The 27,212-nt window shown below is 54.0% G+C and overlaps 12 protein-coding genes across 12 annotated transcripts in view; 6 read left to right on the plus strand and 6 right to left on the minus strand.

Annotated features, from left to right (window-relative positions):
• EJ05DRAFT_480438 (uncharacterized protein) overlaps positions 1 to 1,243 on the plus strand; it is a 2,789-nt gene extending 1,546 nt beyond the window's left edge. The window contains exons 2-3 of the mRNA XM_033744867.1: positions 14 to 319; positions 464 to 1,243. Coding sequence (XP_033595876.1) covers positions 14 to 319; positions 464 to 783 — 626 coding nt within the window. The 3' untranslated portion in view covers positions 784 to 1,243. The remainder of the gene's footprint in view (positions 1 to 13; positions 320 to 463) is intronic.
• Positions 748 to 1,237, plus strand: EJ05DRAFT_214392 (uncharacterized protein). Its single transcript, XM_033739860.1, has one exon. It carries the CDS (start codon positions 844 to 846, stop codon positions 1,192 to 1,194), a length of 351 nt encoding a protein of 116 aa, XP_033595877.1. The 5' UTR covers positions 748 to 843; the 3' UTR covers positions 1,195 to 1,237.
• A 315-nt stretch (positions 1,244 to 1,558) lies between the features above and the next one.
• Positions 1,559 to 5,110, plus strand: EJ05DRAFT_470233 (beta-glucosidase-like protein). The gene is made up of 2 exons (XM_033742936.1): positions 1,559 to 2,602; positions 2,660 to 5,110. Exons 1-2 carry the CDS (start codon positions 1,714 to 1,716, stop codon positions 4,738 to 4,740), a joined length of 2,970 nt encoding a protein of 989 aa, XP_033595878.1. The 5' UTR covers positions 1,559 to 1,713; the 3' UTR covers positions 4,741 to 5,110.
• EJ05DRAFT_214424 (OPT family small oligopeptide transporter) lies at positions 4,925 to 7,994 on the minus strand. The gene is made up of 5 exons (XM_033739861.1): positions 7,405 to 7,994; positions 7,293 to 7,331; positions 7,113 to 7,236; positions 5,250 to 7,064; positions 4,925 to 5,177 (listed from the first exon to the last, which is right to left on the minus strand). The coding sequence occupies exons 1-5, from the start codon at positions 7,854 to 7,856 to the stop codon at positions 5,109 to 5,111; spliced, it is 2,499 nt and encodes an 832-aa protein (XP_033595879.1). The 5' UTR covers positions 7,857 to 7,994; the 3' UTR covers positions 4,925 to 5,108.
• A 1,696-nt stretch (positions 7,995 to 9,690) lies between these two features.
• On the minus strand, positions 9,691 to 14,375 carry EJ05DRAFT_457957 (uncharacterized protein). The gene is made up of 2 exons (XM_033742543.1): positions 14,280 to 14,375; positions 9,691 to 14,223 (listed from the first exon to the last, which is right to left on the minus strand). The coding sequence occupies exon 2, from the start codon at positions 14,192 to 14,194 to the stop codon at positions 9,791 to 9,793; it is 4,404 nt and encodes a 1,467-aa protein (XP_033595880.1). The 5' UTR covers positions 14,195 to 14,223; positions 14,280 to 14,375; the 3' UTR covers positions 9,691 to 9,790.
• A 619-nt stretch (positions 14,376 to 14,994) lies between these two features.
• On the plus strand, positions 14,995 to 15,652 carry EJ05DRAFT_445071 (ubiquitin-conjugating enzyme E2 N; the record flags this gene model as incomplete). Its single annotated transcript, XM_033742159.1, has 4 exons — positions 14,995 to 15,047; positions 15,112 to 15,200; positions 15,281 to 15,412; positions 15,477 to 15,652. 4 exons carry the CDS (start codon positions 14,995 to 14,997, stop codon positions 15,650 to 15,652), a joined length of 450 nt encoding a protein of 149 aa, XP_033595881.1.
• Positions 15,653 to 16,763: 1,111 nt separating this feature from the next.
• On the plus strand, positions 16,764 to 18,628 carry EJ05DRAFT_214477 (FAD/NAD(P)-binding domain-containing protein). Its single transcript, XM_033739862.1, has one exon. It carries the CDS (start codon positions 17,080 to 17,082, stop codon positions 18,349 to 18,351), a length of 1,272 nt encoding a protein of 423 aa, XP_033595882.1. The 5' UTR covers positions 16,764 to 17,079; the 3' UTR covers positions 18,352 to 18,628.
• Positions 18,614 to 20,647, minus strand: EJ05DRAFT_522936 (isocitrate dehydrogenase NADP-dependent; the record flags this gene model as incomplete). Its single annotated transcript, XM_033748791.1, has 7 exons — positions 18,614 to 19,330; positions 19,386 to 19,885; positions 19,933 to 19,969; positions 20,022 to 20,160; positions 20,213 to 20,246; positions 20,311 to 20,321; positions 20,393 to 20,647. The coding sequence occupies 7 exons, from the start codon at positions 20,645 to 20,647 to the stop codon at positions 18,906 to 18,908; spliced, it is 1,401 nt and encodes a 466-aa protein (XP_033595883.1). The 3' UTR covers positions 18,614 to 18,905.
• Positions 20,648 to 20,785: 138 nt separating this feature from the next.
• EJ05DRAFT_215144 (uncharacterized protein) lies at positions 20,786 to 21,328 on the plus strand. Its single transcript, XM_033739864.1, has one exon. The coding sequence runs from the start codon at positions 20,923 to 20,925 to the stop codon at positions 21,238 to 21,240; it is 318 nt and encodes a 105-aa protein (XP_033595884.1). The 5' UTR covers positions 20,786 to 20,922; the 3' UTR covers positions 21,241 to 21,328.
• A 111-nt stretch (positions 21,329 to 21,439) lies between these two features.
• On the minus strand, positions 21,440 to 22,603 carry EJ05DRAFT_490132 (phosphoglycerate mutase; the record flags this gene model as incomplete). The annotated part of the gene is made up of 3 exons (XM_033745849.1): positions 21,440 to 22,093; positions 22,145 to 22,384; positions 22,415 to 22,603. The coding sequence occupies 3 exons, from the start codon at positions 22,601 to 22,603 to the stop codon at positions 21,440 to 21,442; spliced, it is 1,083 nt and encodes a 360-aa protein (XP_033595885.1).
• Positions 22,604 to 23,122: 519 nt separating this feature from the next.
• EJ05DRAFT_444911 (eukaryotic translation initiation factor-like protein 3 subunit) lies at positions 23,123 to 24,238 on the minus strand (the record flags this gene model as incomplete). Its single annotated transcript, XM_033742148.1, has 3 exons — positions 23,123 to 23,605; positions 23,659 to 24,053; positions 24,103 to 24,238. 3 exons carry the CDS (start codon positions 24,236 to 24,238, stop codon positions 23,123 to 23,125), a joined length of 1,014 nt encoding a protein of 337 aa, XP_033595886.1.
• Positions 24,239 to 24,748: 510 nt separating this feature from the next.
• Positions 24,749 to 26,217, minus strand: EJ05DRAFT_505075 (uncharacterized protein; the record flags this gene model as incomplete). The annotated part of the gene is made up of 3 exons (XM_033747660.1): positions 24,749 to 25,489; positions 25,552 to 26,059; positions 26,114 to 26,217. The coding sequence occupies 3 exons, from the start codon at positions 26,215 to 26,217 to the stop codon at positions 24,749 to 24,751; spliced, it is 1,353 nt and encodes a 450-aa protein (XP_033595887.1).
• Positions 26,218 to 27,212: the final 995 nt, after the last annotated feature.

Here is a 27,212-nt window from a genome sequence, read left to right on the forward strand (position 1 = left end):
ACTCCAACACCAGAACCAAGTTCAGAGACCCCAACGCCTACGCCTGAGCCCACGCCTGAACCTACTCCGGAACCCAGTTCAGAGACACCCACTCCGACTCCTGAACCTACACCTGAGCCTACTCCAGAACCTAGTTCCGAGACTCCAACTCCAACTCCAGAGCCTACTCCAGAACCCAGCTCAGAGACACCGACTCCTACCCCTACTCCAGAGCCTACCCCGGAGCCTAGTTCAGAGACCCCAACACCCACGCCGGAGTCAAGTTCAGAGACCCCGACTCCGACTCCTGAGCCTACACCTGAGCCTACTCCAGAACCCAGTTCAGAGACACCCACTCCGACACCAGAACCAACTTCAGAGACACCCACTCCGACTCCAACTCCAGAGCCAACTTCTGAGACTCCCACTCCTACTCCAACTCCAGAGCCAACTTCTGAGACACCTACTCCCACACCAACTCCAGAGCCAACTTCTGAGACTCCTACTCCGACTCCAGAGCCTACCTCAGAGACACCCACTCCGACTCCGACTCCAGAGCCGACTTCAGAGACTCCCACTCCCACACCGACTCCAGAGCCTACCTCAGAGACCCCAACGCCTACGCCAACGCCTACCCCGACGTACACTCCCCTTCCACCTGGCGTCAACGTAATCAGGAATGCTGGATTCGAAGACATCACTGCCGTAGGTGTCAACGGCAGAATGGCAAACTGGCAGTTCACGGGCCGTGTCTACCCTAACCGCCTAACGCAGGCGTCCCACAGCGGGCAATGTTACGCGTAAGTCTTACCACTCAGAACCCCATCCACAAGCTCAACCCCTCTAACCAACATCCGCAGTATCATGTCCTACGTGGCCAGCTCCAACACGCCATTGACACTGTTCCAGTCGGTCACCGGATTCGACACAACGCGTCCATACATCATCTCCTTCTACCTGAATCTCTACAGCCTCAGTCAAGCTCGTTCTTGCACGCTGAAGGTCCTGTTCGGCGATGTCGAGGTCTATACGAGGGTTCTCACCGCTGCCGATGGCCCGCGGGTGCAGAACTGGAAGGGTCCGGAGACGACTGTGCCAGTGATCCCGACGTCGCCAGACCAGACTGTCAAGTTCGCATACGATTGTATTCCAACTGGCACCGGGAGCGCCTCTAGTGCGCTCTTCTTGGACGATGTGTCCATGGCTTCTATTTAAGTGCGCTTTTATGGCAGCTCTGCGCTGGTTCGAGGAATGTGTTAGTAGATTGATAGATATAATAAAAATAATACAAAGAAATTATTGTCACCGATGTCGAAGGGCTTCCTTGTGAATCAACCTTGTTTGATAGTTCCAGGGATGGACAGAGGGCGTTGTTGTCGCCTCGGAAAGCGTCAGATTGAGAAGATTATGATATTATGATACAAAGTCCGTTGCGTAACTATTGTGCCAAGCCACTAACCACATCGGCAACTGATCTACCCGCAAGCTCCACCCGCGGACTATGACATGGTCCAAGCTCGCAAACTGTCAGGGGAAGCTCAAGCATCTTTGAGGTCCTGGCTTATCACTCACTTTCTCCCATACACACATCCAACCCGCCCTCACACCACCAGCCCTCATCCAATCCATCATAACCACAATTGCCTCACCCAACCGTCTCGGCCTTACTCCCACATCAGCCAATGCCACCCCTCGAGCCCTCCCCTTGAACCACACCCCAAACCCAAGTCCGCCATGGCCGAGAGCTACGAGCTCCGCGGCAAATACCACCGCGTCGACAAAGAAGAAGACACACCGCGATCCTCCCGCGAGGCCGCCGCCGGCGCCGACGACTACGACCACTACTCCGACGGCTCAGACCTCGACGACTTCGACCCTCTGATCGACGAGCACAAGCGCACCACCAGCACCACACGGCCCACATCCTCGCGCGGGCGACGGGATGCCAACAGCAGCAACAACAATGCACGCGAGCTGTTCACGCCGCGGCGCTCAGCATGGCGGCGATGGCTCGTGCCGGGGCGCATGTGCTGCTTCGTGACGCTGCTGTTCGTGGGGGCGGCAGTGCTGGTCATAACGGCGGGCGGGATCTGGGCGTGGAAGGTGGCGCCGGCGCATGGGCAGAGTGAGGCGTGGTATCCGAGTCCGGCGGGGGGCACGGTGGAGGCGTGGGCGGACAGCTACGCGAAGGCGGCGGAGCTGGTGCGGCAGATGACGGTTGTGGAGAAGGTGAATGTGACGACGGGGGTGGGGTGGATGATGGGCATGTGTGTTGGGAATACGGGGGCGGTGCCGCGGTTGGGGTTTGGTAGTCTTTGCTTGCAGGATGGGCCGTTGGGCGTGCGGTATACGGAGAATGTGACTGCGTTTCCGGCGGGGGTTACGGTTGGGGCGACGTGGGATAAGAGCTTGTTTTATAATCGGGGCAGGCTGCATGCTATTGAGGCTAAGGCGAAGGGTGTCAATGTCCTTCTTGGGCCGTCGATGGGGCCGCTTGGGAGAGCGCCGGGTGGAGGGAGGAATTGGGAAGGCTTTGGTGCGGATCCTGTTCTGCAGGGTATTGCTGCGAGGGAGACGATTCGCGGCATTCAGGAGCAGGGTATCATTGCGACAGCAAAGCACTGTAAGGCTCTCCAGTTGTGGAATTGACATATCGCAGCGTGCTAACAGGTGTGGACAGGGGTCGGTAACGAACAAGAACATTTCCGCCAGTCCTGGGAATGGGGCACGCCCAACGCCATCTCTTCAAACTTCGACGACCGTGCCTTGCACGAACTGTATGCCTGGCCATTCGCAGAGAGTGTTCGCGCTGGTGTGGGCTCGGTGATGTGCGCCTACAACCAGGTCAACAACTCCTATGCATGCCAGAACAGCAAACTCATGAACGGCGTGCTGAAGGACGAGCTTGGCTTCCAAGGCTTTGTGCAATCAGACTGGCTGGCACAGCGCAGTGGAGTCGCCAGTGCTCTTGCTGGGCTTGACATGTCCATGCCTGGCGATGGACTCCGATGGACGGATGGCAAGCCGCTATGGGGCGGTAAGCTCACGCAGGCTGTTCTCAACGGGAGTGTGCCTACCAGCAGACTCGACGATATGGTGACACGCATCGTAGCAGCATGGTATCAGATGGGCCAGGACAATCAGGACAAGTGGCCGCAACCACCCGAAGGCGGCCCCAACTTCTCTTCGTGGACAAACGAAGAAACAGGCAAGATACATCCGGGCAGCGATGACGAGACGACCGCCGTAGTCAACAAATTTGTCAACGCCCAGAAAGTGGATGACCCCGTTGGGAATACACACGGTCAGCTTGCACGTCAGGTTGCTGCTGCGGGCCATGTTGTCCTTAAGAATGAGGATGATATCCTTCCCCTCCCACGCAAGGGGTGGAATGGCGACGACGTCGACGAGGGGGTGAAATCTCGCGTCGGCATTTTTGGTGAAGATGCTCGTGTCAACGCGAATGGACCGAACAGCTGCAACGACCGTGGCTGTAACGAAGGAACTCTTGCTCAGGGGTGGGGCTCAGGGACTGTCGAGTTTCCCTATCTGAGCGATCCGTTGTCTGCCATACGAGACGCCTTTGACGAAGACACCGTCTACGTGACTAACTGGCCCAAGAACGAGCTGCCGAAGAAGGAGCGACAGATTGTCGAGGACCAGGATGTGTGTATCGTCTTTGCCAACGCCGACGCTGGCGAGGGCTTCATCAAGGCCAACGGAATCGCCGCCGACCGAACGGACCTGCGCCTTCAGAAAGGTGGTGACCAACTAATCAAGGAAGTGTCGGCAAGCTGCGGCAAAGGCGCCGGAAAGACAATTGTCGTCATCCACGCCGTCGGCCCGGTCATCATGGAAGACTGGATCGACCTGCCCGGCATCTCGGCTGTAGTTATGGCACACCTCCCCGGCCAAGAATCCGGAAACGCTCTCGTCGACATCCTCTTCGGCGACGTCGCCCCCTCTGGTCGCCTCCCCTACACCATCGCCAAATCACTCGACGACTACGGCCCAGGCGCCCAGATCCTTACCTTCCCCAACCACCCAGTTCCACAACAGAACTTCACCGAGGGCCTCTACATCGACTACCGCTACCTTGATAAACATGACATCGCCCCGCGCTTCGAGTTCGGCTTCGGCCTCTCCTACACCACCTTCACCCTCAACAACCTCCTGATCGCACCCCAAGGGTCCCGCGGCCTCCTCCCCGCTCCTCGCCCAGACGCCCTCGCCCCCCCTCATTTTGACACCACCCTGCCCAGCCCGTCAGAAGCCCAGTTTCCAACTGGCTGGCGCAGACTCAAGAAATACATCTACCCCTACCTCTCCCCCTCCGACACCATCGACACATCCCCCTACCCCTACCCAGACGGCTACAGGACAATCCACACACCCTCGCCCGCCGGCGGCGCCCAGGGCGGCAACCCAGATCTCTACACCGTGGTAGCCAAGGTCTCCCTCACCGTCACCAACGCCGGGCCCCGCGACGGCTCCACAATCGTCCAGCTGTACATTACCTACCCGCCCGACTACGCCGACGACGAGACGGGCGAGCCCGTGGATTTCCCCGTCCGCGTGCTGCGCGCGTTTGAGAAGGTGCGGGTCAGTAAAGGGGGCCGCACGGGCGTGCACATGGAGTTGACGCGTAAGGATCTGAGCTATTGGTGTGTGCGGCGGCAGAATTGGGTGTTGCCGCAGGGCGAGTTTGGGGTTGAGGTTGGGTTTTCGAGTCGTGATTTGCCGGTTAAGGGGGTGCTTTGAGGGGTTTGTGTGTGTGTGTGTGTGGGACGGGGGTGGGATGGATTTACTTCGTGTTATATGTATGTGTTTATGTGTGTGTTCTGTATGGTAGGGTGTGTCATGCGGCTGGTGTAAAAACTTGTTGTAGAATGGAATAGACGTAGACAGAGGCATTGTTTGTAGGTGGTGGATTTGGTTGTACATAGGGTTCTATGAACATGTATCACGTATTCGTTCGTCTGATATTCTATCTATTCCTCTTATGTCTGGGAAAGGGGGAGATGCATATCGTGCATGCGAAGGAAGTCACGCTCTATGCGCACATCTTCTAATGTATTCACCCATGGCCTAACATAGAGGGGGACATCCCATGTACTTAAACGCCGTCCCTACCACGTCTCCGGCCCAAACCGCTCCCCAGGCTTGACAAGTTTCGTGATAGCGCGATACGTCGCGTCCTGCACACACACACACAAAGTCAGCACAATGCATCTCCACACCACAATCATGAAAAAAGGAACAAAACCAACCTTCGTCCGCATCACCCCCTCATTCCCCCACCACCGCGGCCCACCCACACCCGACAAATCCACCGCGCAAAACACCACCACCGTCCCCAGCACAAGCCCGCAATCCAGCGCCGCGGCAGTAACATAATTATACGTATGCCACCACCCGCGCACCCTGCTCCGCAAGAACGCATTGAAGAACAAGCCGACGAGCGCCCAGGCGAAGAACGAGAGCGGCGTGGCAGGCGGCAGCCAGGCCATTGCGCCGAGCATGACGGGCGCGTTGAGAACATGGAGATGGCGCGTATATCTAGCCAGGAAGGCGGGCGTGTGGTGGGCGAGGACGTAGAAAGCGATGGGCAGCAGGGCGCCGAGGAGCCAGTAGTAGTGTACTGCGGTGTATATTGCGGACTGGGAGGAGCCGAACATGCGGGTGGGCCCGACGAGGCCCCAGACGATGCTGTTGGTGTAGAAGGCGGTGCCTTGCGGGCAGGAGAAGCGGGATTTCTGGGTGGGCGTGCAGACGGCTGGGATGTTTGCTAGGGACCAGTTTGTGACTGCCAGCTGGACGAGCGCAGCCCAGGCGGTGGCGACGACCTGGGCGGCAAAGGTGGTGCGGGGCGGGAGCTTCATGTAGTGGCCTAGTTTGAGGTCTGCGGAGAACTTGTTTGCGCGGGCGAGGGTGATGGTGGCGTAGACCTTGAAGATGATGACGGCGACGGGGCGGCCGGGCAGGGCGTGGCCGGCGATGAAGGAGCCGAGGACGTTGAGGGTGAGGACGATGTTTGAGGTGGCGGAGAGCATGGAGGAGGGGATGGTCCAGAGGATGCTGAGGGCGTTGCTGGCGAGGAAGGCCCACCAGGGGGTGTGGGTGTCGAAGGCGAGGCAGAGGGCGAGGCCGGCGGCGAGGGCGGCGGCGAAGATGGCGGCGTACCACCCGTCTGGGACTTCGGGGTACTTGAGCATCATGCGGAGGTGGATGTCTGGGTCCTGGGCGCGGGCGGTGCGGAGGCGGTAGCGGAGTTCGCGGCCGTGGTAGAGGGCGGTGTGGACGAGGACGGCGGTGAGGGCGGCGAAGGAGAGGCCGTAGGAGATGACGAAGGTGGGGGAGAGGAAGAGCGGGGAGTAGGCCTTGTAGGCGGCCTCGTTGAAGGTGAAGTTGGGGCCGAGGATGCGGGAGACGTTGTAGCGGTGTTGGGTGTTGTCGAAGGTTAGGGGGGTGTTGAGGGGCAGGTAGTCGGCGTACCAGTGGCCGGTGTAGAGGATGCCGATGACGGTGATGCAGACGAAGATGATGAGGCCGACGAGGGTGTTGATGTGGGCGAATGTGGGCGCGAGGAGGGGGTCCTGGAGATAGGCTGTGACATATGTCCAGTCGAAGGTCAGGGGGATCAGGGAGAGACCGGTGTGGCCGCCGAAGAGCTGGTTGACGACGACGTTGTCGGGCTTGATCCACGCGGCGAAGCAGAAGACGGAGAGGCCCTGCCATAGTACGCCGGGGATCCAGTAGTAGATGAAGGACGCACATCCGAGATACACGAACCATCTGTAGCGCGATATCTTCCATCCGTTTGTCTCGCTCACGTCTGGTTTCCTCTTGTCGTGGAGGGCATAGAACAGCGAGGTATTGGCGAATTGGCCGGGCCATATCATGGCAGCCGGCCAGACCAGGAAGCGTCGGAAGAAGCCTGCAAACGAGAAACCGAGCAGTTGACTGCTGAGGATGAACAGCAGACCGAACCCCCAGCCGAAGTCGATATTGTACAAGCTCTTCGCCTGGAGCGCGATCAGGGCGTCGGTGGCATAGGCATTGTCGATGCAGACAGCGGACATGATCTGGGACTTGTCAGGGGCAGTACCGATGCTGATCTGCGCATTGCTCACCGTGATAACAGTATGCTCCTTGATGTTGAAGGGGCCCGGATTCAGTGTCCATTTCTGGCCAAAGGTAGTGAATTCGCGCTCAGGAAGCACGCGTGCCAAAAAGCACCCAATTGGATAGACGACTCTATATCCCGATTAGCGAAGATCCCTCCCGCATTTCCTATCCGTGCGAAGACTTGCAGTTGGACCACGATGGACGGAAAATTGATAGCAGGTTGCCTAGCGCGCGCACGCGAGTCAGCTCGATCCGCAATCCGGTCGCATACACATGCGATATCACGTCGACACCCACCTCATGCTCAAGAACATGTTGACACCGCTCGCCACCGTCACAAAGAACAGCCCGAGCACCCACGCCCGAATCGTACTCGCCGGCTCGCCATCATCCACAGCCCGGACGGCAGCCCGCACCTCCGCGTACGGCGAATCCTCCATAAACTCCCTGTCCACGCCCAGGATCGTCTCCGGATCGTCCGAGTTGGCCGCCTCGATCAGCGTCTCGATCTTCTCCTTGTCGAGGTTGGGGTCGTGGGCGTGCGTCTTGACGAACTGCTGCAACTCCTCCCTCGCCCGGTCGACAGCGGGCGCACTGCTACTGTTGCCGCCGCTGATGCCATCGATGTCGGCCTTGTTCGCGCCCGTCGAGGTGGACGTGTCGGTATCGGAGGAGGCCTTGGTGGTGCTGGGCTCGATGCTGGTGCTCTCGCGTGTGGCGGGCCGTGGATTGCGAAAGCGAGCCAGCATGTTTGATGCTGACGAAGGAGTTGGAAGAGGCTCGTCAACGAGCCACAACGCACGGCATCCGTTGGGGGGGATGGTTATAACATGATATGAGGGGTACAACGGCGATTATCTAGTTGACTCCCATGATGCTAGCAAAGGCTTGTTAGGTCGTTGCTGTGCCGCACACGGTCCGTGGATCTAGTCGGGTGGGCTTGTGCTTGTGCTTGTGCTTGTTCATGGAATCATGGTGTCTCGGGCGGGGAGGGGGGTCCGGAGAGAGAGAGAGGAGGAGAAAATATGGATACAAATAGGAATAGGAGTGGGGATAGGGATAGGGACTGGCCGAGCAGAGATCTTTTCCCGTTTCGACGTCTCCCGTCTTTGGGCGAGGCTGAAAAGCCGAACCAACATATCCGTCCATCGCTTGAAACAAGTCAGTCATGTCAAGTAATTACAAGCACGAGCACAAAGCACAACTCACAACTTGGGACGGGTGTGGGGTTGTCGTAAGCTCCAACACCAACTACACACTCAACCTCTAGTATACAGAAAACAGGCCATTCCATCAACGTCGCACAAGCAAAATGTACTCACTTCCCCGCCCAACTCTCCACATTCTACACCATATAATACATTCTCATCACATTCCCACTCTCCATCACAGCCAGCACCTCGTTCTCGCCCTCGCCGTTCCCAACCGCGGCTGCTGCGGTCCGCTGACGGACCTCTGGCGCTAACCTTGGGGCTAGAATGCTCCCACCCACGCTTAATCCAACCAATGACTCGACTGCAGTGTGACACAACTATACCCGGTACTGTGGTAATATCTCAAGACTCAAGTCAAACCATCAAACGCCGCATCCTCGCTGTAGTCGGTTATGCACGCACATGTACGGCGAGCCCTATAAAGCTATAGCAATCCCGTCTTCGTCTGCAACGTCGATCTAATCAGCGCGCTGGGGGTTGTCATACAGCAACAACAAACCCTGGCAACCCACCGGGCATGGATGCATATGTCATTGTTCGTATGGTTGATACCTTCGTTTTTCTGGGAATATACATATGTATGTGCTTCCGCGGAAACACAAAGTTATGCTATGCTGTGCTATGCTATGCACCCCTGTCAGGTTTATTTAATTACAAAATACATGTTAATTAGGGTGTTTTCAGTAAAGTAAGTACACACTCGATCGATCACCACAGCTCGGGGCCTCGGGCTAGTAATTACCCCGGGACTTGGGGTGGTACTGTAGCCCCCTCCCCCCAAAATGCTTACAACCCTGGCTAGCTATCAACAGATAAAATTGGAATACTGCAAGCCAATCGGGCTATTCTATCTATCTGTCTGGTGTTGTAGTGTTGTAGCTCTCCCTGTCACCCTTGATCCATCCGTCCATCACTCTAGCTACCTACTGTTGTAGCTACCTAAGCATACAGGTACATATGCATACAATATACAGACATACATAACATGTATGCAGAGCAGACGATCCATGCAGAGCAGAGTGATAAACTACCCTAGCACCCCAGCCTAGGCCGGATAGGCATACCTTTTTTGAGGATGGACCAGACGGCGTAGTGCTAGTTGGCATGTTGTGGTGTGAGAAGACGGTTGTTGAGCAGCAGCAGGGGGCAGGGCAGGGCAGGGCAGGGCAATGCAGGGCAGTTACCTGGCGCTTAATACCGGCAGATCCATCCATCCAGCCAGCCCTATGTTGTGATACTCGTGTGTGACTGTGTTGTCTTTTAGCATCGGTGGTGAGCAGTCCGGCACTTCTATCTGGGTAAAAAGTTTGCCAACAGGAGACTGGAGAAGAATAGACAGACTGAGTAATTACATCGACTGTCGTTTAGACGGCTCTATACATATATCGTACAGACTGGATTATGTGGGTATAGTCTACAGGTACATATATATACATACGCGCGTGTGTTGGGGGGTATCAAATCATGCATCAGGGATCCTCCGGCCAGCTCTCCTCGCACTCGCATCCACAGCCCATCTTACACATTGCCGCCTCGTCTTCCTCGTCGTAATCGGCCAGACACGCAATGTGAGCAATGTGCCCGCATGTCTCGCAGATACTGTACAGTCGCTCCACCTTCATCAAGCACGTATTGCAGTACGGGAAACTCGCTTCGTCGCCCTCTGTGTCCTTGAACACCACCGTATCCGTGTCTACGTCGTGACCATCCTCCGTTGTTGTTGCTGTGTTCGTCGTCGTTGTTGTTGCCGTCGTTCTTGTCGCCGTCACCGTGACCGCCGGAGTCAGAGTCACCGTCAGATTGGAGGCAAGTCCAGAATACTGAACTGATTCCAGTTCCTCATCGCTGAGCATGTCCTCTGACGAGCTCGTCGGCACAAAAGCGCTCGCTTCGGGGTTGAACCGGAACTTCTTTGGACTGAACGTACCGGTGCCCTGAAGCGGTGTCAGTCTGCCGTCACTCCGCGAGCTGCGCAGCCCGTTGATCCCATTCACTCTCGGTGCCATTGTGTGCTTTTTGCCGACCTCAAACTGCAACGATGTTGGCTCCTCGGGCTCCCAGTACGAGTGCAGACCGTTGAATTTGAGAACCTCGCTGCGTGCGACTGGCAGGCCCCACAGCAGGAGCTGGTTGGCGTACTGCTCGCGGTAGTGCACCAGCTTCCATGTCTCCACACGACCGAGCAGTGACGACGACACGCACGCTTCATCATCGAATTGATCTTGGTTCTTGAGTGTGACGCGGATGGCCGAGCTCGAGTTTGCCGCTGCTGTCGACGGCGAATCACCCGATTCCGAAGGCGCAACCTCGTCCTCGTCTCCAGAAAGCTCATCGACCTCATCAACAGTCCCCGACTCGTGCAAATATGGAAAGTACGGACGGCGTTTCTGGCTCGAGCGCTGCGTAGTATTGGAGCTAGAGCTGTAGAAGGTCGTTGAGCCCCAGGTAACGCTGTTGGGAGCCGATGTGGAAAGCTCGGCATCGGCTGTACGAGACTTGCCGGGAGGAGGGGATGCGGACGTCAAGTTTCGGAATGGCGACACAAATGCACTGGCTAGGTAAGCATTTGACCTCCGAGGAAACGGATGCTCTGGAGAAGTCGAGAAAGAGGCGTTGCCGCTGGATTTGAACGTGCTGGTACGTGAGAGCACTGGGGGAGTCACGTTTGTGGAGAATGGAATCAACGGATCTGACAATGGCGTGCTGCCCCAGGGCCCGTTCGAAGACGCTGTAGAGCCATACACATCAAGGTTGGGCGGCTTGTGGAATTTGTCGATCCACTGGGCGACGCTTTTTGAGGATTTGCGACGAGATTGGGTCGTAGGTGTTGACGGTGTCGACGGGCCTGATGGTTGGTAGAGACTCCAAGCGCTATCGTGGGATGAGAAATAGTCCAGGGAGAAAGCTGGCGCTTGCATTGACATTGGTAGTTCGTGGAATTCGGGCTTCCGTAAAGCATGCGGTACGCCCTCTCTTGCAGCCGGCTCTGAGAATACACAAGAAAGCATGGCCAACATCTGTATATCAGCCAGTCGTTCATAGTAATCGAAGAGAGCCGGTATCAGCCAGGATGATGCCAGCGGATGATGGCCCCATTTGACTCGCCCTTTAAGCGTTGGATTGAGAACAGACTCGGCTTCGTCGAAGGCGAGATCAAGACCACTGTCCTTGCGTTTGATGCGTACCATAGCTCGACGTGCGACCACCAGGATAGGTTCCGGGCGATAGAATTGTGGTAGCACTTCTAAAGGAACGTTATTCGCTAATATCAAACTGATCAGTGTCCAGATATCAGCCAGATCATGAAAGCCATGTGATTTTGCGACTTCAGCGTTGTGCTTGCACACCGAAGGGCCATCTCCACACATCTCATACTCTCGTGCCAGTTCCTTCCGCGATGGGAGTAGATCAGACAGATCGTGAGAGGTAATGACTGAACTCTGCTTCAGGGTTGATGTTTTTGGACCGTAGTCGACGCTGGAATGTTGCGATGTTTTGTTGAAGCGAAGCCCATTCCCTTGCCACGCGGCAGGAGCAGGGAACTGACCCGCTATGCCACCCAGATTGGTAGAGCTGTAATCGGAGCTGCTCGAAGAGGCTGTCTCCCAGTCGCTGTCGTCCTCCTCTACATCTTCATCTTGTAGGGAGTATTTCTTGTCTAGCATAGGCGAGCCCGTCTTAAGTCTTCCAAGAGTATCGAATAATCTTGGAGCTTTCGATCTGTCCCCGTGGCGCAGCATGCTTCCAAATATGGGCTTGGGCTCTGGCTTCGGAGGATGGATGTGTAGAAGACGTCCGTCTCGAGTCCATCTCGCACTGTTAGTCCTGGGAATCGGCACGTTGGCGTTGGCATTTTTCATGCCGGACACGTCTGTTCCACTCATGTCGAGATCTCCTCGGGTCTTGAAGTCGTCACCTAGAGGTTCCTCCTCGTCACTGGAACTCTCATCCAATGTGAGACCAGTTTGAGTATCGTTGTCCTCCGAGAAATAGCTGATGCTCTCTTCCAGGTCACGCTCACCTAGCAGGTAACTTATAATTGCTTCCAGAGATCCCTTTTTCCTTGTCCTATACAGCTCAACAATTGAGTGAATCTCATCGTCCAGCTTTGCAATTGTCTCGTCACTGATCGCTGAGGTTGTCTTTTCCAGTTTGTAATCTGGCGCTGCATCCCGCGGATAGTTTGGAGGGAATCGCATAGTAATCCTCACAAACGCTGGCTTGCCTTCGGGCCCCCATGGACCATTCAAGTAGACCGTTGCTGCGCGTCGCGATATGTCGGCCACTTCGAATGACACTTTCTTGAATTTACTGCCCACATGGGTGATCTCGTCTCCCAAGTTCTCGGTTGGGTCAAACTTAGATCCCGCTGACTGTGGCGTCTTTGGCCGGTTGCCATACTTGGATGGAAGAGCCGTATCGCGCTTTCCCATTCTAACTCCTTTCATCCAATTAATGACATTCGGTGCTCTCAAAGTGCGGTTCATCATTTGCATGCCGGATCCACCGCCAGGAAGTGGGAATGATACCGATGGCAAGACCTGTGCGTTCATATACGACGAGTATTGCTCATTAGCGTTCGCCGATTTAGGGTGGAACAACGCCGTCAAATGGCTCTTTGGTTGGACCGTAGCGTCTTCAGATTCTGAGCGCTGCAGTATGGGCCTACGGATTGACTCTGTGGCAAAAGTGCGATATGCAGCGTTCTTACGGGTCTGACGAATGTTATCATCTGTTTTTCGTCCTTTCTCGTAGCCAATGCTCTTCAGGATCTCTGGTTCCATTTTATGCAATTGTAGATTGCGGTCACGCCCCCAGGACACAAGTTGAAACTCGCGATTGTCGATTCTTTCGACCTCGTCAAACTCTCCCCTTGTGCGCCATAAGAACTCTTTGATATTGTCTTCGTGTCCAGAAAAGGAATGCACGGGCTCAATCTTGGTACTGTTAGGTTGCATACTTTCAGTTCGGAGGTCGTACATGTGAAGCTCCGTACTTCCACGTTGCGGCATGGCAAGGAAGCCCGAACCAAATGGCGTATGGCGGGCTCTCCACACAGGATACGGTGTATGAATGATACGTTCGGCTTCTGGGTTGTCCCCTGGGCCGCAGAGAGAGTAATCCCAAACCTTTATGGTCTTGTCCAGGCCACATGTGAGGATACCAGTTGGGCTAGCTCGGTTCCAATCAATGCCATACACTTTCGTGGCGTGCGCACAAATCTTCTTTAGGGGTTCTGCGCCCTTCCTTCGATCCCATATATGCAAATATTGGCCGTGGGAGGAAGCCACGATGTTTGGATCTTGCCTGTTCCATTTCACCTGCGTTGCGCCAGAGTCCCAGGCTGCGAACTTGGCGACCGCGCCGATTGATGAGCCCTTGCCGTCGAAAGACAGAACCGCATTCTGACGTTGTCGTAGATCCCAACATATGACAAAACTGTCCACACCGCATGTAGCCAGGAGATCCTGGTGATGAGCAGAGAAGTTGATGTCCGTTATCGCCCCATTGTGCGCGCGCAGGACATGCTCGATGGGTATGTTCGGGCCTGAGAGCGCAAGGTTCCAGACAATCGCTTTCTGGTTAGATGTGCTAACAATCCAAGTATCTCTTGAGGCAAACGGACTCCACTGGACATCTGCCACTTCCCAGTGCGAACGGTTAACGATGTAGCGAGGCGGTTGGTAAGGTGAGTCGAGGTCAATAATGTACAGGCCGCCCTTGGAGGCTAGAACGACATCTCGACCGCTCGGGGAGATTGATGCCGCTCCGACATCTTCAGGGACACTGATAGAGACGTCGCGCTCGAACGTAGGGCTATCGAAAGGTGAGCTCAGGGTGCTGCCAGAGCTGCTTCTGCGGTCTCCTGCCATCGCATGGTGAGATTGGGGATTGATGCTCTCTGCGGGTAAGATTAGCGAGGCCGCGCCATCATCGAAGAGCCGACCACTGATGTACCTGGACAGTATGTGTTTCTTTAGTCCTTGGGATTCAGTTCCTTCGCAATTCCTTCCAGGAACGCGCGAGAGTGCGTACAGAGGATGTAGAGGGAGCGCACGGCGCGGAGCCTAGAAGCTCGCGAGCATGGGGCGTTAGTGCAGATTAGGGCCCTAGGACCAGGTAGCAAAGCAAGGATGGCTACGCTTATATCTACATCCTAGGATATAGATAGATAGATATAGATACAGCATAGAGAGACTATATAAGCAATAAGAATGCCATCTACATGCATCGGCGCAGAATAACTATAAACTTATAGACAAGCACGCATTTCGAGTTTTGTGCAGAGGTCGAGGCGAAACAAAGCACACGCCGTAGACCAGCATAGGTATGATTATCTCACTAAAAACATGCTTGAGATGATCATCCAAGATATTGATAATCGAAGCTGTTATATGGAATAGCAATACTTCACCACATATGTCGTGCAGTAAGGGGATTAGAGAGCGATCTCCCCAGGTGTGGCTGGCTCGTGGGGTCAGTGGATTCACGTGGGGGTGGCGGGCTCAGCTTAGACTTTCTGGTGCTTTCGCTTCATTTGGCATCGGCGGGGTGTGACAGCTTTTCAAGATTCTCGTCATCAAACGTCAAGCCCTCGGACCTAACTTCAGCCTTTCACTCCTCATAGGCACGAGGAGCAAGCCGAGACATACACTCTATCTATACGTTCAATATGGCACTTCCCAAGCGTATCATCAAAGAGACGGAACGTCTTATGGCGGACCCGTGAGTATAGCTTTGGATAGCGTTCCGCTCAAAGTGATGCATGAGGACTAAAACGTTTCTGTAGAGTACAGGGCATCGACGCCGTCCCACACGAAGATAACCTTCGTTATTTCGACGTCAAGATCCACGGTCCCTCCCAGTCGCCATATGAAGGTAAGAATCCCTTGACATCTTGAGGCTGCCAGAGAGATTTACGACGAGAAAGAATGCCACAGCGTCCTGACACAGCATAGGAGGTATCTTCAAGCTTGAGCTATTTCTCCCAGACGACTACCCCATGACCCCACCAAAGATCCGCTTCCTGACCAAGATATACCACCCAAACATTGACAGACTCGGCCGCATCTGCCTCGACGTCTTGAAGAGTGCGTAACAACAATGGACTACCTACCAATCTTTGCAGCAGGGCACTGATGCTCGTTCATCTAGGTAACTGGTCCCCCGCGCTGCAGATCCGCACCATTCTTCTCTCCATACAAGCCCTCCTCGGCGCCCCGAATCCTGACGATCCGCTTGCGAACGACGTCGCACAACGATGGAAGGAAGACCAGAATGCCGCCATAGAGACGGCACGAGAATGGACAAAGCAATACGCAAGCCCATAGTCCTTGCAGAGTAGATGTCACGAGAATACAGGATGGGAGCGGTTCGCGATACGTGGAATGCGATACGAAGCTAAGTTAAGCACAGGATGAACGCCCGCCGTTCAGGTTTTATGGATTACGAGCTAGCACGTACGAGAGCAAGGGGCACGAAAGTCTCTATAGGGCGTCGCGTCAGGCCCAGCTTTGTGGTATACGGTCTCTTTGGGGATTTCTGATAGATGGTTAGCGAATCACTTTTCAATGCACCGCGGATGCCTCGAACAATGAGCAGGTACATCGTGGCTCAATTGTACTCTGCAAAAGTGTCGTCTTCCTCCTACACATTATCAGATTGGCCTTGGCACTGCAAAACTGCCGCGCTTCATCGATGTTGCCTGCTTGCCAAACCTGCTTTGCTCCACGAAGCCAACGGCCCGGCTATAGGTATGTGTGATGAGACCGGCATAGTGTGATGAGACCGGCATAGTAAAGCAGCCAGAAGAAGAGCTGTGAAACCAAACTCGACCCATCTCCAGCGATCGTGTCTTACAGTACACGCCGGCCTACAAAACAACCTGCACTGCTTGACCACCAATAACATCTCAAGAATGCTCAAACGCGTCATGTTTTCATATCTAATCTCGGCTCTCCAATTTATAAGCTGATCCCTAATCTCGTCGCGACCACAGGTTCTGAAGGTGTCTCCGAGTTGCGACTATCTGTAAGATCAATCAGTCAGTCAACAGCGTTGTCTTGGTTTGCAACAAGCGGATAGTTCAGATTCCGTTCCGGTCAAGCTTTTGTAAGCATCGGCACGAGTGGCTTGGGCTTTCAAATCCGTGTTGCGTTTTAGCGCGGACTCTACATCAGGATCGGACATGTCGGAAATCACTAGGATATACAGCTTTCGCTAGCGGCGTTGGATTAGAGTACTGGCGCTGTGGCTAGTAAGCAACTTAAAGTAGTTATGATTGCTCTGATCGTACTAGCGTGTATGTATAGTAGATCGCGCAACCCCCTGTGTCTGTGTAAACATCCGCATGTTGGCTGCCCCTGCATTATTGGCCTCATGATATGTTTGCATAACTTTACGTTGTGTGTAGTGTATGCCCTAAGTAGAATTGATTATGTATGATTTTTTGGGAATGCTCTCATTTTCTTGTCGATCTTGTATATAAAGAAGCAGCTGTGCGCAACTATCGCTCTTTGTTTCGACTGCTGTTCAGACTCACTCACCTCCCTCACTTGCGATTATCCAGTCAGTACATCTATCGTCCGACGAGATATCGATCATATAACCGTGCAGTGTGTCCGTGGATCGAACTCGACTCTGCCGGGTGGAGTTCCGCAAGCATAATTCCAGACACACGAGCACCCACCTCCGTCATCCACCTCATTCCCTCCCCCAATCTTCCCACAGCAGCGAGACCGAACAAACAAACGACACCATGGGCGAAAAGAACATCGTCATCCTAGGCGGCTCCTGGGCCGGCATCAACTCCGCCCACTACTTCCTCAAGAACGTCCTCCCCAAGCTCCCCCAAGACACCACAACATACAAAGTCTTCCTCATCAGCCCATCCAGCAAATACTGGCACCGCGTCGGCGGGCCCCGCGCAATCATCTCCAAGACCGCCCTGCCGCGCGAGAAGCTGATCCAGGACATCCCCTCGCACTTCACGCACTACCCCGACGGCATCTTCACCTTCATCGAGGCCACCGCCACCGCCCTCGACACCGAAGCCAGAACAGTAAACTACCGCCTCACCACCACCACCAGCGCCACCGAAGCAATCCCCTACCACGCCCTCCTCATCGCAACAGGCGTAAGCTCCCGCTTCGCCCCCTTCAACCACCTCGCCGACATCACCGTCCTCGAATCCGCCCTCGACCAAACAAGCGCCAAAATCGCCTCCGCATCCACCATCGTCATCGCCGGCGGCGGCCCCGCGGGCGTCGAAACAGCCGGCGAAATCGCCTCCTTCAAAAACGGCGAACCAGCCTGGTACGCAGGCACAAACACCCACCCCACCGCCAAAATCACCCTCCTCACCTCCGACGCCAAGCTCCTCCCCTTCCTCCGCCCCGCCCTCGCCCAGCGCGCACACCGCTATCTCGCCCGCCTAGGCGTAACAGTCACCTACAACACCCGCGTCGAATCAACCACCGACTCCGCGGCCGGTGATCAGACTATCATCAATCTCTCCTCCGGCGAGCAGATGACCGCGGACCTGTACATCCCTGCGCTAGGCGTCGTGCCGAATACCGCCTTTGCGCCCCCGCACATCCTCACTGCGCAGGGTAAGATCAACAGCGACAAGGCGCTGCGTGTCGTGAGCGCGGGCCCGCGCGTGTATGCCGTCGGCGACGTGGGCGCGCATGTCACGCGCGGCGGCATCATGGCTATCGCGGCGCAGGTCCCTGTTGCTATGACGAATCTGCACCGCGACTTGCTGGCCTGTGCTGCCGCGGACGGGGACGAGAAGACGGGTGTTGTTGCGACGGCCTCGGGCCCGGATCGTGTGTATGAGGAGGATATGCGGGAGAATCAGAGTGTGCCGGTGGGGCGGGGGAAGGCGGTTGGGGCGTTTGGCGGGTGGAGGATGCCGTCGTTTATGCTGTGGCTGGTGAAAGGGAGGGATTATTTGTTGTGGACTGCTGGGATGCAGTTGTCGGGGAAGGCGGCGGGGGAGAGTAAGTGGACGCCGCCGAAGAAGTAGGAGGTGTGGAGAGTGGATGAGTGAAAGGAGGGGGCTGTCGGCGGTAGACGCCGGGATGTGTGTTGAGCGAGTGCTTTGCGGGATGAAGGGTCCCGTGGGTTTTTTTTGTTTTTTCTGGGATTTATGTAAAGCATGTTTTTTCTGAGCCGAGTCCTGTATCTGTTGGTTAGAGTGGGATCGTATAATAGGGTTTATAAAGGGGAGAGCTTGGGTGTGTGTGTTTTGATAAATGAATCCACTTAGCTTGAAGATGGCCTCCTAACTGCTTTGGTCATAGTTCCAGGTTTTTTGTTTGACGCATGAGTCCGTTCTCATTCCAGTCATGCCATCCGTGTACACTCTCTCAACGTCACTAGATCCCTTGAGAATCCTAGACGACACCACCGTCTCAGACTCACCATTAGGGGTACATCAAAAAGCATAGAGGACAGCGAAACAGTCCAATAGATTCTACATAGCATGCATGCATGGTATCCAACAATAGCTCCGAGAGCCCTTGCCTCCCTTCTGCGGAGCGGTCATGAATGTATCTCTACCCACCATCTATGCCTCGCCTACAGTTTCTCCTTGAGCTCCTTCTTCAGCCTCCGCTCGACGGCGTCCATGTACTGGGTGGTGGTGACATAGTCCTTGCGCTCCTTCTTGCCGCAGCTAATAGCCAGGTCCTTGGTCATGATGTTGTCGACGTCCACGGTGTCGATGCAGGCGCGCTCGAGGCTCTCGGCAAAGGCGACGACGTCTGGCGTCTCGTCTAGCTCTCCGCGCTTCGCGAGGCCTCTCGTCCAGGCAAAGATCGAGGCAATGGGGTTGGTGGAGGTTTCGTTGCCCTTCTGGTGCTCGCGGTAGTGGCGCGTGACTGTGCCGTGGGCGGCTTCCGACTCGAACGTCTTGCCGTCAGGGGTAATCAGGACGGAGGTCATGAGACCTAGAGAGCCGTATCCCTGGGCGATGATATCGGACTGGACGTCACCGTCGTAATCTGATGAGGTGTTAGCATCACCAACACGCATGACGTACGGATCTTCGACACTCACTCTTGAGGGCCATGAGGAAACCGCCCTCGCTCTTGATCATTTGTGCGACCATGTCGTCGATCAGGCGGTGCTCGTACCAGATATTGTTGGCCTCAAAGTCCTTCTTGTACTGGTTGTCGTAGATGTCCTGGAAGATGTCCTTGAATCTTCCATCATACGCCTTGAGGATGGTGTTCTTCGTGCTCATGTACATGGGGACCTTCTTATCCAGAGCGAGCTTGAAGCTAGCGTGCGCAAATCCAGCTATCGACTCGGCAGTGTTATACTGGGTCTGAGCTACACCACCTCCCTCGCCGAAATCGAAGACTTTGATGGTCTCTGGCTTGCCACCCTTTGGTGTGAAGGTCATCTCGAGCGTACCGGGTCCATCGATGACGCGGTCCTTAGCCCTGTACTGGTCTCCAAAGGCATGGCGTCCGACGATGATGGGCTTCTTCCAACCGGGCACGAGGCGAGGTATTTTGGGTATCACAATTGGTTCTCGGAAGACAGTGCCACCACTGGTGCATGTCAGTACAGGTATAGCAAACCCAGGTGCGTTGCCTACAGGATGTTTCGGATTGTGCCGTTAGGAGAAAGCCACACTATTGCCCTGCATTAGCGAAGCTCATGAGGCTTAGACATAGCTATACACACTCTTCTTCAGGTGGAATTCCTTCACACGGGCTTCGTCTGGTGTGATTGTAGCGCATTTTACACCCACAGAGTACTTCTTGATTGCCTCCGCAGCATCGTGGGTAACTTGATCCTCCGTCTGGTCTCTGTATTCAAGACCCTGTCCAAGCGTCAGCAATGCGGCTCTTCTCCGTCTTACAGTCAGATCTTACTAGATCGTAGTATTTGAGATCGACATCCAGGTATCTAGCCAACGGGTCAGGTCAGGTTTCGGCTCACGAGCAGTGTTGTGTCGAAGAGATATACTCACGGATGGATGAACTGTAGCATGTGTCAGCTCATGCTCATAGCAAGCCATAGTAGGCCATGGCAAGCCACAGCAAAGTACATACCCTGTCCTTGATGTCCTGCCAGATGATGCGCGTCATCTCATCCCCGTCGAGCTCCACGACGGGGTTCTTGACCTTGATCTTCTTCACAGTCGCCATATTCCGAAACTGTACGAAGCTCAAGCTTCCAGCAGCGTTCACAGAGGAGGAGGAGGGTAAAGCAGCTCGTACGTAGGGTGTTCGGAAGTGCGGAATAGCTCCGGTGGTCTTGCAGGAGGAGATGAAGCGGGCAGCGGTGGCGGAGGAAAGTGGGCGCATAGTGGGAGAAGAGAAGAAGAAGAGCGGTATGGAGGAGTAGTATGAACCCTTAAAAAGAGGCGTGCTGCGACGTCAAACGTTTGCGCACCGGGTGCAAAATCCTTGAGAGAAAATGGATACTACCGGTACCTACACACGGGCGCGCCGGCCGGGTGCGTCAGCGAGGGTGGATACAAGTCATTCTGCTGCCTCTCGGCTTCGATGGATTGGCGGGGCAGCTTCGCCCGAGGTCTAGTAATGCAGCGGGCTATTGATGGCCTGTGTCGGCAGTGGGCATGACGGGAATAAACTCACTAACAGCGTTTCGAGTGCGTAGTAGATTCGTCACTCTTTTGGTGTATATCGTTCGGCCAGCTTCAAGTCTTGAGCATAAGGTTATCGCGGAGAAGATGACAAAAGGTTGTATGTTTGTTTGTTATGCATGTGTGAATGAATATATGTTCCACTTCCCCAGACGTGGACCTTTCTCCGCATTGGCACTCTGCCTTGTACCACCTTCCCGTTCTGCCGGTAAACAACACCGGGGCCGATACTTGCTATCATGCACACTCATGCCGCTTATGCCGTCCTTATACGAGAGTTTATTATGCTGATATCACGAAATTTCCAACATTTTGCTTCAATCTGCTCACTCTGAATACGCAGCTGGTCACAGTAATTGAGTTCGCCTAGCTCTCTCGTTTACTTCACGGTTCCAGTCAAAATAAAGAGCCGGCCGATCCACCGTCTACTGCTTGGAGAGATATCACACTTGCAGCTCCATCAACATATGAAACGACAAATCTACAGTAATCATGCAGTCCGCGTAGGATTGGCCGTGCAAGTGGTGCCAGGTGTTGGCCCGAGAATCGTCGTTGTTGGAGCAGTCCCGCCAATCCTCTCGACCTTCACCAAAGCCGGAATCACGGCGCCAGTCACGAGTCCAAACGGAATGTGCCTAATCACTCTGAGGATGCTCCCGATGGCTCCAGAGTGACTCGAGACCGCAATGAAAGTGCCATCGTCATTCGTGAAGATATCGTCCAATGCCTCCTTCAGACGCTGTGCCCGAGCGGAGTCCGTCTCACGGAGAACTGGTTCCCATAGCTTGTCGTCCTCGGAGAAGCCCTTCTCGATGTGGAATCCGGGGTATGTTTGCTCGATGTAGGTCTTGCTGCTACGTCTGTCACAAGTGTGTCTGCCGATGGCCTCTCGTAATTTCTCTTTGACCACCGGCTTGAACTTCTTGTTGTGAGGCAGGTCCAACCCTTCGTAGGTGATACGCGCCGTCTCAAGGCATCTAGTCAGTGGGCTCGAGTAGTACGAGTCTGGCGCTGGGATGCCAGCATTCTGCAGGGCATTGACCCAAAACGCATGAGCGATATTGGCTTGGTTGATACCGTTTTCCGTCAATCTGGCGTCGGCCCAAGTACTCGTGCCGTTCCCATCCTGTTGGGCCCAGTAACACTATCACCAACGTTAGAAATCATGCATGATAGAAGTCAGCAACCTACGCACATCCCAGGACGGCGTTCCGTAGTAAGTCTCGGCGACATTGTGAAAGCCTTCGCCGTGTCGTCCCATGATCAGAACTTTATACTCGACGTTATTGGGGGCTTTCTTGTTCAATGACTTGACATAGTACTCGAATCGCTCCCATTGAGTCTTCTGTGATCCACACTCTTGATCAGTGTCGTAAGTACGGTTGATGAGGCCTAAATTGACCTTCGTCTGGGACTCGTCAGACCAAAAAAACCACTAGAGCTTCATATAGATCATGAATCTTACGTAGTCAAATGTGCTGGAGACTGTCTTTGGATCATCCTGCAGAAAGAACCCTGAGATGGTCGTATAGTCAATATACGAGTCCTTCTCGTGGCCTCCATGTGGCATAGGCGACGGAGAAGCTTCTGTTGTCATACTTTGAAAGGCTGTCAGGGCGAAGAAGAACGCAAGGCTAAGTGATCTGATAGCCATCGCAATATTATGTCAGCGTATCGAACACGTCAGATGCATAAAAGACCTTGAATTTCGGTCACACACCAGAAGGATAAGGGACGTCAATGAAAGCGCAATTTGCGAGAGATGCTGTATATGTAAACGAACCTACGCGATGATCGTAGCGCTTCTTAACCCATGCCGTGCGCGGAGATGTACTCTAGAAACATCGCTCATTCCGTCCCTTCAGTTTCTAGATCGCGATTCGATGAGACCGTTCCCCGGGTTGAGTACAAGCGAACGGCGATGGTGGGCCAATAATAGGGTGCACGTGTTTTACCGAGAGCCTAAGGCCACACTTGACAGCCATCCGTGGATTCGTACAACTTCCCTATAATAGCATGTGGTTTGGGGACTGGTGCGCGGACTTCATACGTCGTTTCTACAGAGCGCTTCTTCGTGCGCGGTCGCATTCGGATCCGCAACGCCTCTGCAACCTAAATATCTACGATCGATACAAAACCTACCAACGCCTGTCAATGCCAATCGACCCACACCTCATAGGCTTGCCTGGGCCTGCTCTCGTTCCACCTCATACATGAAATCGAAGTAGGGCTTATCAAAGTGATGGACCCGCACGTAACCATCTTCCCCTCCACTGCAATATCCCGTTCCTTTGGGGTGCACCGCCACGTAGTTCAATGGACCGAAATGTCCCCTAACGCGTCCAATCTCCTCCATGAAGATCTTGTGGTAAAATCTGGCTTCGAATTTACCCTGTCGAGCACTTGTGGTTGTGACATCCATTGCAGCTTGACCTCCGCCGAGAATTACATAATCCTTCACGGGTGTAATGGCCGCGCTGTTCAGAGGAGTGTCGGTCGTGTACGATTTGAGAACCTCGAGTTCATTTGTTGACACCAGTTTGGCAGTTTTATCTTTCGAAGATGTGATAAAGTAGGTTCGGTCGGGAGCCCATTGCAAGTCCGTAATTTGCATGTCGTCCTCGTGTACTTGAATGTTGTGTAGAATCTCTCCACTCTATGTCACATTGTTAGTAGGTTGCTTAATTCGTGTCCAGCACAGAATAGTACCTTTGCGTCGTATTTTGTCACCGAGCCATCTTCATGCCCTGCTATGATATACTTGGCAAGATAACTGAAGCCCGCGACAGTTGCCTTGCTCTCGTCGCAAACAATCCGTAGACTTTGCTCGTTGGTTTGTTCGCCTTCAGGATCCGGGTTGACGTCAAAGACGTGGATGGCTCCGAGATGTCCGGAACGCTTCTCCATCACAGCGAGAAGCTGCGTTCCGTCTGGAGAGAATTCAACACGCTTGATGGCGGTAGGGAAGTCCCATGTCTTCAGTAATTTCCCGCTCTTAACCTCCCATAGTCTCAGAGTATTGTCGGCGCCTCCGCTGGCAAGTAGCGTAGTCCTCGAGTCGACGTCGACTGTCCAGAGCGCTCCCTGATGCCCATGGTAGGTACCTGGTATATAGTCAGATGTTAAAGTATAAGATGATTTGGGGAATCTCACCCAGGCGTTCACCGTTGGCGGAAAACCATGCGCAAATGACGTGATCCTTCGAGACGGAGAAGATGATGTCTCCATCGGAATTGTATTTTACTTGTGTCAGAGCACGCTCATGCCCGGAAAGTAGTATTGGCCTCATTTTGCTTGGAGTGTGCAGCAGTGGTGAGGGCTTGATGCTCTTTTCATAGCGGGGATGATAATGCCAAGAGTCCGTGCAATTTTGAGTGTGTGCCTGTGGCGCGTGCGCGGTTCGGTGTGGCTTGCGGTCTCCATCATCTCTCACATGCGAATACGTTGTACAGAGTTACGCATGGCTACGGAGGTCAAGGCTTTTCAAGAGAAGAGTGGGAGATTCAACACTGATATAGGATGTGTAGTTGTCATATTCAGTGGTTTCTACAAGCTCATCGTGCGGTTATTATTGCCTGGAAACCTTTGCTCTAGACAATCCCAACTTACGATCGCGATTGGGCGAACCTTTTGAGGACCACTGACACTGGGTCGAAGCGAACAGTTTGTAAATGTGCTGCATAAGTTAAGCCCCAACCAAGTAGGTAGGTTGACAAGGACTCGTCCAGCCATTCCAATTTCGCGTATTCCCATTGAGAATAACTTTCATCTGTGTGTGCCCACGTCCCTCTGCTCCCGGTCAACTACAAGTTTCCATTAGCTGTCCAAAGATGACAAAAAGCTTCTCAGCCTTTCGACGCAATGCGGCCCGGATTCTTTCGTCAGCGTCGCATCTCCTACCAAAAAAGTCCGGGTGGAAAAGATTCCTCTGCGTCTTCAACCACGCATAATCATAGCATCCCGAGGTCCGCAGAAAGGCTTCTACATCGTGCCGACAAACATGAAGACCATCAGACTCTCTTCTCTCTGCGTAGCACGCAGCCAGCCCACAAATCGAAGCGTGACTCGGTAGATAAGGAAAGTCCTTGATACCTCCCTCTTGCAGGATCGCTTTTAGATTGTTCTCCCATGCTGAGAAAGCCACCGCACGTACTGCTGGCGGAGCATGTGTGGCATTCGAAGTCGAGTGTCCAAGACATCGCGCAGGAAAGTAGCCTGTTTTGCCTGTTAAGGTCCTACCAAGATACCAAAGGTTTGAGCTCATTTGCAGAACTTCGATTGTCTCGCCCACGTGCAGGTCTAGCTCCCTTGGTTCCCGTTTCATGTGTCGTCTCTTGATGTAGTAATAGTGGCCAGACAAGCCCTCGCCAGGGTGAGAATTACCGGGATCTGCTTCCTGGTGGTCATAAGACGCGAGCAATTTTTCAGCCTCCTTGATACCTTGAGAGATTCCCATAAACGATTTACCAACCTCAGTGCCACCTTTGGTTCGCGAAATTATGACAAACTTGTCCTTGAGACAAGGTGACATGTACGCAGCCTACTCGGCGTTAGCATCTTTTCCTGACCGGCATGCTAGGATGTACATCTTGGACAACTCACAAGTATAGTTTCGGCAGAGAAATCACCGAGTTCTGCCCAAAGGGAAACCCAAGTATCTTTCAGCAACGAGAAGGATTTTGGTATGTTCCAGACGGCTTCGCCATCATTTGCGGCAAGATAAGCGTTGTCTGTACCCAATGCTATGAAAGCTGGCGGCCCTCGGGTCCAGCATATACCGTCGTACCACCTCGCTAGAACTGAGCTCAGGTTCTCTGGGATGTCTTTACCGTAAAGCAGAAGCGGGTTCGCACTGTTCCACATCACCCAGCTCTCGTGAACTGGGCCAAGGACGAGACGCAAATGCTTTTTCTCTTCGTCTGGAAAGGTTGGTAGCAGAGTTTCTCGCAGGAATGCAGGCAGATCACCGAATATGAATTCGCAACGCCCAGTTACAGAGCTGTCGTATGAGAAGAAGAACGAGGCATGATTTGGGCCAAAACAGATCCAGTGTACTTGTGTCACCGTGCCAGAATCAAGAACTTCTTCTATATCTGCGGGGAGTAGATTGCTAGGTGTGGTCAGATTATACCGTTAACAGTTGATCCAAAGGATTGTAACTCACAAATACCTAACTTCTTCTTCTGCTACGCGTGGTCTCGTCTCATCGCAAACCTTTGAGTAGAAATAGCGGCCTCTGGGACCTAGGGCAAAGATTGGCGTTCCCATGGTAGTGCCTGAGCAAGTAAGTGCCTCAATTGAGAGCGTGGGAAAAGTCACAAGAAAATCTGATCGTAGCCACAACAACGACGGAGAACAGTTCGCGGCTCACGCGTCGCGAACGCGCAGGCACCATAGACGGTCACCTGCATCGAGGGAGGAGCTCGTGACATTGAGAGAACCTGAGACGAACAAAGCATTGTTTGATTGACTTTGTTCTAGGCCTGTTTCGCAGTGTTACAAGTGAATCTCGCATTTCACAAGTGAAGTCGAACGAGCAGAGAGACCTTACGTCCGCTCCGCTCCACTCCGCCGCCGGACAGACAGCGGACGCTTGGCTTGCTATTACTTCTACCTGAGCTCAGGTTATCCTACTTACCTATCAACCGACAATAAGGTAGTGTCAGATCGTTGGTCTTTCAAATCCCACTGACACTTTTGAGCGATAACGCAGACGATTCATTTGCATCTGCACTAAAATTCAATTGAGACCAACACCGGCACGCGATTCTGGGTACTTTCCGCCACGACGATTTCAGAGCTGACTAGCTAGATTTGTTGGTAATAGTGGATTTTCCGCAGAATTTGTGACTGGACTCACCGGAGTACGGAGACGCGCCACAAAACTGGCATTACTGTTGAAGTATTCTTTTCTCATTGATCCCGGAGCTCAGCAAGAGTCACTACAACATTTTCCGAGGCCAATCGGTTGCAAGCGTTCAACACGCGCAGCTTAACTACTTTGCGAAGATCAACCTATTATCATTATGGCGCGGATGCCGATGAGCAGGCTTGCAGCTGGGTTCGGTCGCCGGTCTTGGAGGGGTAGCACCACCTCACATGTCAGGACTTTTCTGTGTCCCGCAAACGCTCGCACAACCTCAATTCCTTCGACTGCCCTCTTCTCTACATCTTCATGGTCGCGCACGTCTGTTGACCGATTCTTCGTGAACCCTCCGCTTCACAATACTCCTCTACGATCTTTTTCGCACGGCTTGCGCACA

Source organism: Pseudovirgaria hyperparasitica (assembly GCF_010093815.1).
Source record: "Pseudovirgaria hyperparasitica strain CBS 121739 unplaced genomic scaffold EJ05scaffold_20, whole genome shotgun sequence".
NCBI lineage: Eukaryota > Fungi > Ascomycota > Dothideomycetes > Acrospermales > Acrospermaceae > Pseudovirgaria > Pseudovirgaria hyperparasitica.

What these genes read in the sequence shown, in the direction of transcription:
- EJ05DRAFT_214392 (XM_033739860.1), top strand. Translation starts at nt 844, where the DNA reads ATGTCCTACGTGGCCAGCTCCAACACGCCATTGACACTGTTCCAGTCG.
- EJ05DRAFT_470233 (XM_033742936.1), top strand. Translation starts at nt 1,714, where the DNA reads ATGGCCGAGAGCTACGAGCTCCGCGGCAAATACCACCGCGTCGACAAA. An exon ending in CATTGCGACAGCAAAGCACT is followed by an intron (nt 2,603 to 2,659) that starts GTAAGGCTCTCC and finishes AGGTGTGGACAG; the next exon opens with GGGTCGGTAACGAACAAGAA.
- EJ05DRAFT_214424 (XM_033739861.1), bottom strand. Translation starts at nt 7,856, where the DNA reads ATGCTGGCTCGCTTTCGCAATCCACGGCCCGCCACACGCGAGAGCACC. An exon ending in CCGTCCATCGTGGTCCAACT is followed by an intron (nt 7,237 to 7,292) that starts GCAAGTCTTCGC and finishes ATCGGGATATAG; the next exon opens with AGTCGTCTATCCAATTGGGT. An exon ending in AGGAGCATACTGTTATCACG is followed by an intron (nt 7,065 to 7,112) that starts GTGAGCAATGCG and finishes GACAAGTCCCAG; the next exon opens with ATCATGTCCGCTGTCTGCAT.
- EJ05DRAFT_457957 (XM_033742543.1), bottom strand. Translation starts at nt 14,194, where the DNA reads ATGGCAGGAGACCGCAGAAGCAGCTCTGGCAGCACCCTGAGCTCACCT.
- EJ05DRAFT_214477 (XM_033739862.1), top strand. Translation starts at nt 17,080, where the DNA reads ATGGGCGAAAAGAACATCGTCATCCTAGGCGGCTCCTGGGCCGGCATC.
- EJ05DRAFT_215144 (XM_033739864.1), top strand. Translation starts at nt 20,923, where the DNA reads ATGACGGGAATAAACTCACTAACAGCGTTTCGAGTGCGTAGTAGATTC.